The sequence below is a fragment of the Oncorhynchus nerka genome, linkage group LG7 (genome assembly GCF_034236695.1).
Source record: "Oncorhynchus nerka isolate Pitt River linkage group LG7, Oner_Uvic_2.0, whole genome shotgun sequence".
NCBI lineage: Eukaryota > Metazoa > Chordata > Actinopteri > Salmoniformes > Salmonidae > Oncorhynchus > Oncorhynchus nerka.
The window spans coordinates 62,461,415-62,473,465 of NC_088402.1; the positions used below are offsets into that span (position 1 = coordinate 62,461,415).

The 12,051-nt window shown below is 42.2% G+C and overlaps 1 protein-coding gene across 2 annotated transcripts in view; it reads right to left on the reverse strand.

Moving 5' to 3' along the window:
- LOC115132138 (brefeldin A-inhibited guanine nucleotide-exchange protein 2-like) overlaps positions 1–12,051 on the reverse strand; it is a 41,114-nt gene that overhangs the window by 26,402 nt on the left and 2,661 nt on the right. For both annotated transcript variants that reach the window (XM_029664416.2, XM_029664415.2), the window contains exon 2: positions 33–63. In XM_029664416.2, the coding sequence (XP_029520276.1) occupies positions 33–63 (31 nt within the window). The remainder of the gene's footprint in view (positions 1–32; positions 64–12,051) is intronic.

Sequence of the window (12,051 nt, forward strand, 5' to 3'; positions counted from 1 at the left end):
AAAACAAAAGAGGAAAAGGGGTTGGAACTTACTTTTGCTTCTCAAGCTCGATTTTAATTTCATCTGTGAAGACAAAAGGAACAAGATTAGTGCTGTCCGAACATTTACCTTAAAAAGTGACAACCCGCCGTTAAACAAAGTGTACACCCTGCTTCAGTTGAAGTAAAATGCTGAGGCCTGGAGAAATGGAACCACTCAAATTGATAGACAGAGCAATGGATGCAAGGACGGACCATCCAAGATATCAAACTGATAGTTTAAGGCATATTTTGATGGTTTTATTGTTTACAATTACAATGTTTACAAACATTGGCGTAAACCAGGCTTATATTATGGGTTCTGGTGGGGTACGTCAGTGTATATACACTACCGTTTAAAAGTTTGGGGTCACTTAAATGTCCTTGTTTTTGAAAGAAAATAAAAATGTTTTGTTCATTAAAATAACAAAATTGATCAGAAATACAGTATAGACAGTGTTAATGTTGTAAATGACTACTGTAGCTGGAAACGGCTGATTTTTTATGGAATATCTACATAGGCATACAGAGGCCCATTATCATTAACCATCACTCCTGTGTTCCAATGGCACGTTCTGTTAGCTAATCCAAGTTTATCATTTTAAAAAGGCTAATTGATCATTAGAAAACCCTTTTGCTATTATGTCAGCACAGCTGAAAACTGTTGTCCTGATTAAGGAAGCAATAAAACTAGCCTTCTTCAGACTAGTTGAGTATCTGGAGCATCAGCATTTGTGGGTTCGATTACAGGCTCAAAATGGCCAGAAACGAAGACCTTCCTCCTGAAACTCAGTCTATTCTTGTTCTGAGAAATGAAGGCTATTCCATGCCAGAAGTTGCTAGCTTGAACACAGCTCGCGACTCAGTTAGCCATTATGTCTGGGACCGCGGATTGTCCCGGGCTTGTGGCCGTCTAAACCTCTGCTCTGTTTGTTGTTGTTTCAATCTTCCCCGTGACCTGCCCTGTCTGGAACGGCAAGGAGTAACAGCGTAACCTACGTTGTTACCATGACAAAGACCAAATCTGGTGGGAGTATCGTTGAGGACAGTGGTGTCGATCACAGGTGACTAGTTAAATAAAGGTTACACTAAGATAAAAGGTTACACTTCTAATTGTAGTCTAACCAATACCCAAACTGATATTCAGTGAAAATAAAAATCTCATTGATTTATCAAGACCAGTCCCCATGCTTGTCTCAGGGCAGAGCGAAATGAAGCTGAAATCTCATTGATTTATCAAGACCAGTCCCCATGCTTGTCTCAGAGCAGAGCGAAATGAAGCTGAAATCTCATTGATTTATCAAGACCAGTCCCCATGCTTGTCTCAGGGCAGAGCGAAATGAAGCTGAAATCTCATTGATTTATCAAGACCAGTCCCCATGCTTGTCTCAGGGCAGAGCGAAATGAAGCTGAAATCTCATTGATTTATCAAGACCAGTCCCCATGCTTGTCTCAGGGCAGAGCGAAATGAAGCTGAAATCTCATTGATTTATCAAGACCAGTCCCCATGCTTGTCTCAGGGCAGAGCGAAATGAAGCTGAAATCTCATTGATTTATCAAGACCAGTCCCCATGCTTGTCTCAGGGCAGAGCGAAATGAAGCTGAAATCTCATTGATTTATCAAGACCAGTCCCCATGCTTGTCTCAGGGCAGAGCGAAATGAAGCTGAAATCTCATTGATTTATCAAGACCAGTCCCCATGCTTGTCTCAGGGCAGAGCGAAATGAAGCTGAAATCTTATTGATTTATCAAGACCAGTCCCCATGCTTGTCTCAGGGCAGAGCGAAATGAAGCTGAAATCTTATTGATTTATCAAGACCAGTCCACATGCTTGTCTCAGGGCAGAGCGAAATGAAGCTGAAATCTTATTGCTTCAAATTATATTGCTTCTAACTTAAATGCTTTTTAAATAAATAAGACCTACACCACTTTTAACAGCACATTACGCAACACTAGTGAGGCTCATTTCGCCTATGGGATGTCATAAGGTGAATGCACCAATTTGTAAGTCGCTCTGGATAAGAGCGTCTGCTAAATGACTTAAATGTAAATGTAAATGTAGGCCTACAGTAAATCTACAAATATTTTTTTCAATGACATGACTCTCTGCCAATAATTACATTTAGAGGATTGGAGGTTTCTAAATGAATATCTAAACGAGGCATCCAATCCTCTAAATAAAATGATTGGCGGCTTAATTTACAAAGTTCAAGAATTACCTTTCACGCTCACTCTAGGTTAAACGAAAACAAAATCTCAAACATTGTTACTTTTTAAACAAAGCGATTATGATTATTATTAATGAATTTAGAATATCTAAGAGACTGTTATATCTAAGTTTTTTAATAATTCTAAATTAATTAATAATATTTCTTGTTTTAAAAAGTAACGATGATTTGGAGATTTCGTTTTCATTTAACCTAGAGTGAGCGAGAAAAAGGCAATTCTTGAACATGGGGTGAGACTCTCACTAATTTGTAAATAAAGCCAGTTTGTTATTTAGAATTCTTTATTTTTGGAGAAAACTAACTTGATTATTTAGCAGAGATCACTTGCTTATTGCTGGCTTGATGAAAAAGATGTCCATTTCGTCTGTTCTCTGGTCGCAATGTCATTTTATTTTTAGATAACACAGTAACCATTCAAAAATGAGCTGTTTAAGGGTGGAGTTTTGGGCGGGATGAGGCAAGGTGTGACTTTCAGGTTACAATAGGCTATAAGCATACAGCAGATGGCCGATTGTCCTCACTTTGATTATGCTGTAACAATGTGCTGTAGCACCATGACCAGGATCTCTATTCATTTATTAAGTGAGCAGATTAGGGCTTTCAGGAGGAATGGAAAATCTACTGGAGACATTACAAAAATACTGGTAGACTTGGGGATTTTGGTCACGGACAGTGCTTTTCGCAAACACCATCATCAGATGCCTGTTTTATGCCAAACTCGAAAGCACAGGAAAATGAACAGGTACAGTAGGTGACAATACTGTAAAGTAGGCCTAATAATGCTAAAAATAATGCTTCAATAAATTGACTGCTGGTCTTTACTGTACGCTGCACATTTTTACATTGCATTTCATTTCCATCGACTCACTGATGAATGAAGATGATGAGCGATCGGCAAAGGCCATCTGGAATCTGCTGGCATCACGACACAACATCAACATCGCTCGAATTACAGTCAAAAGACAGCTGAAGGAACTTGCGTGGACTTATGGAAAGGCTCGGTAAGAAATGTTGATTTATTTATATACACACTGCTCAAAAAAATAAAGGGAACACTTAAACACAATGTAACTCCAAGTCAATCACACTTCTGTGAAATCAAACTGTCCACTTAGGAAGCAACACTGATTGACAATAAATTTCACGTTGTTGTGCAAATGGTATAGACAACAGGTGGAAATGATAGGCAATTAGCAAGACACCCCCAATAAAGGAGTGGTTCTGCAGGTGATAACCACAGACCACTTCTCAGTTCCTATGCTTCCTGGCTGATGTTTTGGTCACTTTTGAATGCTGGCTGTGCTTTCACTCTAGTGGTAGCATGAGACGGAGTCTACAACCCACACAAGTGGCTCAGGTAGTGCAGCTCATCCAGGATGGGACATCAATGCGAGCTGTGGCAAGAAGGTTTGCTGTGTCTGTCAGCGTAGTGTCCAGAGCATGGAGGCGCTACCAGGAGACAGGCCAGTACATCAGGAGACGTGGAGGAGGCCGTAGGAGGGCAACAACCCAGCAGCAGGACCGTTACCTCCGCCTTTGTGCAAGGAGGGGCAGGAGGAGCACTGCCAGAGCCCTGCAAAATGACCTCCAGCAGGCCACAAATGTGCATGTGTCTGCTCAAACGGTCAGAAACAGACTCCATGAGGGTGGTATGAGGGCCCGACGTCCACAGGTGGGGGTTGTGCTTACAGCCCAACACTGTGCAGGACGTTTGGCATTTTGCCAGAGAACACCAAGATTGGCAAATTCGCCAATGGTGCCCTGTGCTCTTCACAGATGAAAGCAGGTTCACACTGAGCACATGTGACAGACGTGACAGAGTCTGGAGACGCCGTGGAGAACGTTCTGCTGCCTGCAACATCCTCCAGCATGACCGGTTTGGCGGTGGGTCAGTCATGGTGTGGGGTGGCATTTCTTTGGGGGGGCCACACTTCCCTCCATGTGCTCACCAGAGGTAGCCTGACTGCCATTAGGTACCGAGATGAGATCCTCAGACCCCTTGTGAGACCATATGCTGGTGCGGTTGGCCCTGGGTTCCTCCTAATGCAAGACAATGCTAGACCTCATGTGGCTGGAGTGTCTCAGCAGTTCCTGCAAGAGGAAGGCATTGATGCTATGGACTGGCCCGCCCGTTCCCCAGACCTGAATCCAATTGAGCACATCTGGGACATCCTGTCTCGCTCCATCCATCCATCCAGTCTGCACCACAGAGTGTCCAGGAGTTGGCGGATGCCTTAGTCCAGGTCTGGGAGGAGATCCCTCAGGAGACCATCCGCCACCTCATCAGGAGCATGCCCAGGCATTGTAGGGAGGTCATACAGGCACGTGGAGGCAACACACACTACTGAGCCTCATTTAGACTTGTTTTAAGGACATGACATCAAAGTTGGATCAGCCTGTAGTGTGGTTTTCCACTTTAATTTTGAGTGACTCCAAATCCAGACCTCCATGGGTTGATACATTTGATTTCCATTGATAATTTTTGTGTGATTTTGTTGTCAGCACATTCAACTATGTAAAGAAAAAAGTATTTAATAAGAATATTTCATTCATTCAGATCTAGGATGTGTTATTTTAGTGTTCCCTTTATTTTTTTGAGCAGTGTATTTCCACCAACACACACATACATGAAGTAGTTGGAGTTATTAAAACTCGCTTTTCAACCACTCCACCAATTTCTTGTTAACAAACTATAGTTTTGGCAAGTCGGTTAGGACATCATCTTTCACTTATAATTCACTGTATCACAATTCCAGTGGGTCAGAGGTTTACATACACTAAGTTGACTGTGCCTTTAAACAGCTTGGGAAATTCCATAAAATGATGTCATGGCTTTAGATGCTTCTGATAGGCTAATTCTCATAATTTGAGTCAATTGGAGGTGTACCTGTGTACCTGACCTATTTCAAGGTCTACCTTCAAACTCGGTGCCTCTTTGCTTGACATCATGGGAAAATCAAAAGAAATCAGCCAGACTTCAGAAAAACAAATTACAGACCTCCACAAGTCTGGATCATCCTTGGGAGCAATTTCCAAATGTCTGAAGGTACCACATTCATCTGTACAAACAATAGTACGCAAGTATAAACACCATGGGACCACACAGACATCATACCGCTCAGGAAGGAGACGCGTTCTGTCTCCTAGAGATACATTGGTGCGAAAAGTGCAAATCAATCCCAGAACAACAGCAAAGGACCTTGTGAAGATGCTGGAGGAAACGGGTACAAAACTATCTATATCCACAGTAAAACGAGTCCAATATCAACAGAACCTGAAAGGCCACTCAGCAAGGAAGAATCTACTGCTTCAAAACCACCATAAAAAAGTCAGACCACGGTTTGCAACTGCACATGGGGACAAAGATTGTACTTTTTGGAGCTATGTCCTCTGGTCTGATGAAACAAAAACAGAACCGTTTGGCCATAATGACCACCATTACCAAATAGTAATATGCTCTAAACCGCTCTGGTGACAAACTTTGCTGCCCTGTTTTCAATCGTCCACAAGGCTGGGAGAACCTCCTCAGATGAATGCAGATGAAGGGAGTTAGATATGCATAGGAAGTGTAATGTATTGTTTTTCCGCTGTAAATATGAATTAGAATCCAGCCTTTACTTAAATCATGTTTCTAGTAGTTACGTCTTGTGACGGCCGGCCGCCCAACAACCTGCCCGCTTGACCCTATCCCCTCCTCTCTTCTCCAGACCATTTCCGGAGACCTTCTCCCTTACCTCACCTCGCTCATCAACTCATCCCTGACCGCTGGCTACGTCCCTTCCGTCTTCAAGAGAGCGAGAGTTGCACCCCTTCTGAAAAAACCTACACTCGATCCCTCCGATGTCAACAACTACAGACCAGTATCCCTTCTTTCTTTTCTCTCCAAAACCCTTGAACGTGCCGTCCTTGGCCAGCTCTCCCGCTATCTCTCTCAGAATGACCTTCTTGATCCAAATCAGTCAGGTTTCAAGACTAGTCATTCAACTGAGACTGCTCTTCTCTGTATCACGGAGGCGCTCCGCACTGCTAAAGCTAACTCTCTCTCCTCTGCTCTCATCCTTCTAGACCTATCGGCTGCCTTCGATACTGTGAACCATCAGATCCTCCTCTCCACCCTCTCCGAGTTGGGCATCTCCGGCGCGGCCCACGCTTGGATTGCGTCCTACCTGACAGGTCGCTCCTACCAGGTGGCGTGGCGAGAATCCGTCTCCTCACCACTGGTGTCCCCCAGGGCTCTGTTCTAGGCCCTCTCCTATTCTCGCTATACACCAAGTCACTTGGCTCTGTCATAACCTCACATGGTCTCTCCTATCATTGCTATGCAGACGACACACAATTAATCTTCTCCTTTCCCCCTTCTGATGACCAGGTGGCGAATCGCATCTCTGCATGTCTGGCAGACATATCAGTGTGGATGACGGATCACCACCTCAAGCTGAACCTCGGCAAGACGGAGCTGCTCTTCCTCCCGGGGAAGGACTGCCCGTTCCATGATCTCGCCATCACGGTTGACAACTCCACTGTGTCCTCCTCCCAGAGCGCTAAGAACCTTGGCGTGATCCTGGACAACACCCTGTCGTTCTCAACTAACATCAAGGCGGTGGCCCGTTCCTGTAGGTTCATGCTCTACAACATCCGCAGAGTACGACCCTGCCTCACACAGGAAGCGGCGCAGGTCCTAATCCAGGCACTTGTCATCTCCCGTCTGGATTACTGCAACTCGCTGTTGGCTGGGCTCCCTGCCTGTGCCATTAAACCCCCACAACTCATCCAGAACGCCGCAGCCCGTCTGGTGTTCAACCTTCCCAAGTTCTCTCACGTCACCCCGCTCCTCCGCTCTCTCCACTGGCTTCCAGTTGAAGCTCGCGTTCCGTTACAAGACCATGGTGCTTGCCTATGGAGCTGTGAGGGGAACGGCACCTCAGTACCTCCAGGCTCTGATCAGGCCCTACACCCAAACAAGGGCACTGCGTTCATCCACCTCTGGCCTGCTCGCCTCCCTACCACTGAGGAAGTACAGTTCCCGCTCAGCCCAGTCAAAACTGTTCGCTGCTCTGGCCCCCCAATGGTGGAACAAACTCCCTCACGACGCCAGCACAGCGGAGTCAATCACCACCTTCCGGAGACACCTGAAACCCCACCTCTTTAACCTGTTAGTACTCTAGGGGCAGTATTTCATTTTTGGATAAAAAGACGTGCCCGTTTTAAGCGCAATATTTTGTCACGAAAAGATGCTTGAATATGCTTGGAATTGATAGTTTTGGAAAGAAGACAGTCTTACGTTTCCAGAACTGCAAAGATTTTCACTGTGAGTCCCTTAGAACAAATGCTTCGGGCAAAACCAAGATGTATGACCGACCAGGAAATGCACAGGATTTCTGAGGCTACGTTTTCCATGATCGCCTTATATGGCTGTGAATGCGACAGGAATGAACGGACTCTTTATCTTGTTTCCCAAGGTCTCTGCAGCATTGTGACGTATTTGTAGGCATATCATTGGAAGATTGACCATAAGAGACTACAATTGCCAAGTGTCCCTCTTGGTGTCTGCGTGGCATTTGGTGCGCAAAACTCAGCTCCCAGTATTTTTCCATTCGAATCTCAGAACAAACCAGGCTACAAGGACAGTGCTTTCAATGGAGAGATATATGACAAACCACCTTCAGGATTGATTCAAACAACGTTTTCCATGTTTCAGTCGATATTATGGAGTTAATTCGGAAAAAAGTTCGACATGTAGGTGACTGAATTTTCGGTTAGTTTCGGTAGCCAAATGCATAGTAACAAAAGGGAACGATGTGTCCTACACAAGAATCTTTCAGGAAAAACTGGACATCTGCTATGTAACTGAGAGTCTCCTCATTGAAACATCTGAAGTTCTTCAAAGGTAAATTATTTTATTTGATTCCTTGGCTGGTTTTTGTGAATATGTTGCGTGCTAAATGCTAACGCTAAATGCTAAGCTAGCTATCACCACTCTTACACAAATTATTGATTTTCTCTGGTTCTAAAGCATATTTTGAAAATCTGAGACGACAGGATTGTTAAGAAAAGGATAAGCTTGAGAGCAGGCATATTTATTTCATTTCATTTGCGATTTTTAGAAATAGCTAACGTTGCGTTATGGTAATGAGCTTGAGGCTGTAGTTACGCTACCGCATACGGGTTTGGGCGGACTATGAGGTTAAGGAATACCTAGGATAGGATAAAGTAATCCTTCTCACCCCCCCCTTAAAATATTTAGATGCACTATTGTAAAGTGGCTGCTCCACTGGATGTCATAAGGTGAATGCACCAATTTGTAAGTCGCTCTGGATAAGAGCGTCTGCTAAATGACTTAAATGTAAATGTAAATGTATGTGTAATCATTGATATCCCAGGAGTGGTAAACACTTGAAGTGTTTGTAATAAATACATGCAGACACAGCATCATTCAAAGAATGGAGTTTGATACACCTGGTATATGACTGAAAAGAAACATGCTAAATAGCAATTTTCGTAAATGAACTTTATGACAAAAAAATATGCACAATGGTCTCCCTTTTTCGATTTTTGCCTAAAATGACATACCAAATCAAACTGCTTGTAGCTCAGGCCCTGAAGAAAGGATATGCATATTCTTGGTACCATTTGAAAGGAAACACTTTGAAGTTTGTGGAAATGTGAATTGAATGTAGGAGAAAATAACACAATAGATCTGGTAGAAGAAAATACAAAGAAAAAAACAACAATTTTTACCTAGCCAACGCTCTGGTTGTAATTCCGATGGTGTCCACAAGATAGCAGCAGTGTATGTGCAAAGTTTCAGACGGATAACTCTAAGTATGAGCGTTCTCCATGACATTTAGTGTGAAGTCACCCAGGTACATTTGGGCAAATCGTGAAGGAGACCGTTGCATTCATATTAAATTTTTCTGCAAGAATATCATCAAATCTGTATACTTGGACCAGGGTAGCCTAGTGGTTAGAGTGTTGGACTAGTAACCGAAAGGTTTCAAGTTCGAATCCCCGAGCTGACAAGGTACAAATCTGTCGTTCTGCCCCTGAACAGGCAGTTAACCCACTGTTCCTAGGCAGTCATTGAAAATAAGAATTTGTTCTTAACTGACTTGCCTAGTAAAATAAAGGTAAAATAAAAAAATAAAATATTATAAGTTCAACATTGCCAAAACAACCAGTTTTCGTAACTTCATAACTGAATATTCTTACAATTTTTGTCCAAAATGAAAAGGCATGCTGCCGTACAAGGTTAGTAGCTACATTTTACGACCGATACATATTTTCCGGATACTCTGGTAAAGCCAAGCTCATTGGCTATCTAGCTAGCTTTGTTTGACCCCGATTGGTGCTTATTTGACAAACGTAGTCGTTGAAGTGAACACCGCCCGTGTCATTGGCATGCCATGAAGGCGTCGCTCTCTGACCAAACATGGTGTCCTATAGGATATACTACACCCATAATGATATAGTGAAGTCTCGTTACGTTCTAGGATCTCTGAGAAATACATACGAATGCGATTTGACTGGTTGAAACAACGTTTAGGTTGAGATTTTCACAGATTCCTTTCTTTGCAGATTGAACGAGTGGAAATACAAAATCGATCATGCGTGCTATATGGACCTTTTTAGGATATGAAAAATGATTTTCTCTAACAACACTTCATGTTAACTCCGGGACCCTTGGATGAGTGAAATGGATGAGTGGAAATCAGAGTGTAAGTACACATTTCACCTTCAGAGGTGAATTTATCAAAACTTTTGTTGGGTGCTCTCCTCAAACAATAGCATGGCATTTTTTCGCAGTAATAGCTACTATAAATTGGACAGTGCAGTTATATTAACAAGAATTTAAGCTTTCAGCCGATATAAGACAATTATATGTACCGACATTTTCTTGACACAAGGCACTGCATGATTTACAACTGACGGGACGCCAAATCCTCTCAATTGGATTTGTTTTGCTTGACTCGTTATGACGTTATAATTATTTACATTTGCTTCCACAGTAATGTATTTGTCAGACATATTTGCTTAAGAAAGTCACCAGTGACGGGTGGCATAACGTCAAATTCGTCATTGGAACCAATCGATATGATTGGTTATATAAAAACCTTGGGACCCAAAAGCATAATGAGTGCTCTAACTCCACTCTGCTGTGGTCTGGAGCAATGAAGCCGTGATGCTGGGTATCTCTAAGTCCCGTGGCGTAAACTCACAACTTTTAAAGGAGGAACCACTGTATGTGTTATGGCTTTTCAACCTCAGCCATATCGTGGGTTCAGAGCTATCTAATAGAACTTAGATGGTTTTCTTTAATGGAAGCTTCTCTAATGTCATACATGTCATTGAAAAAGAAAAAAATATATATATATACAGTGGGGCAAAAAAGTATTTAGTCAGCCACCAATTGTGCAAGTTCTCCCACTTAAAAAGATGAGAGAGGCCTGTAATTTTCATCATAGGTACACTTCAACTATGACAGACAAAATGAGAAAAAGAAATCCAGAAAATCCCATACTAGGATTTTTAATGAATTTATTTGCAAATTAGCAGAATCTGGTCATGAATGGTGTGGCTGAAGAACAAGATGAAGACACTAAATTACTTGGTGTTATCGAAGTCTGTTAACTGTCATGGTCAAAAATATATAGATTCAATGGTTATAAAGATGGGGAGAGGTCTGTCAGTAATAAAGAGATGCTCTGCTTTTTTGACACCTCACTCCACAAAGCAAATCCAGCAGGCTCTAGTTTATCTTAATTATTGTTCAGTAATATAGTCAAGTCCTGCAAAGAAAGACCTAGTTAAACTGCAGCTGGTCCAGAACAGAGTGGCACATTTTGCTCTTCATTGTAATCAGAGGTCTAATATTAATACCATGCATGCCAGTAGGGTTGCAAAATTCCAGGAACTACCAATAAGTAGAGCACAGTACAGTAAAGAAAAGTAATATAGTTCAGTAGATTCTGTACAATACAGTACAAGAGTAGAGTGGAATGTAATATACCCTACTGGACTGTACTCAATTTTCCTTGACTGCACTGTGATGTGAAACATTGATGTCTATGAATGGTACAGATCTTGTTTGGGGGTGGAGTTTATTAGAATAATAGCCAGTGTGTAGAATAATACCCAAACATGTAAAGGAAGATATTGTTCTACCTACATTGTTCTACCTATTCAGGATACATCACCATGAAGAGAATGACATTCACAAGAATGCATTTCTATATAGTACAGATCAAGGACCCATGATGACTTTCTGTTACCGGGGTTTGATCCACTTCTGTTACTGTAGTTCAATAACTAAAATAGATCATAGCTGACACCACATTCTTTCTGCAGACATATCTACTCTGAATTAAGATTCAAATAAGAGTTTTTGGAGAACATGGTCACAAAAAACATTGATATTTTACTGTCATTCTGTTACCAAACTTTCCACCTGCACTGTTCCTCAAGCAAATGTGTTTTAGTAAAATGTTCAGTGGCAATTGTTAAAAGTAGACTTGAGCATGATTTGTTAAACTTTCAAATTAATGGTTTTTGGTTGGCATACATTGAAAAAAGAACAAGTGGGTCCCAGTGTCACTCTGTTATGGTGGAATTTCCCCCAGCTGACTTGCCTACATGTTCTGAAATACATTTGAACTTTTAGAAAGATAGGCATGGTATAATTGAATCAACAACCAAAACACATACCCGTTTAGGTTTCCTAACGAACCAGAAAATCAACAGTTCTTTGGTTGTTTTTGTCAAAGTTAGCTAGCCAACTCATTGATACTGCTTTGTACTACACCCCTCAG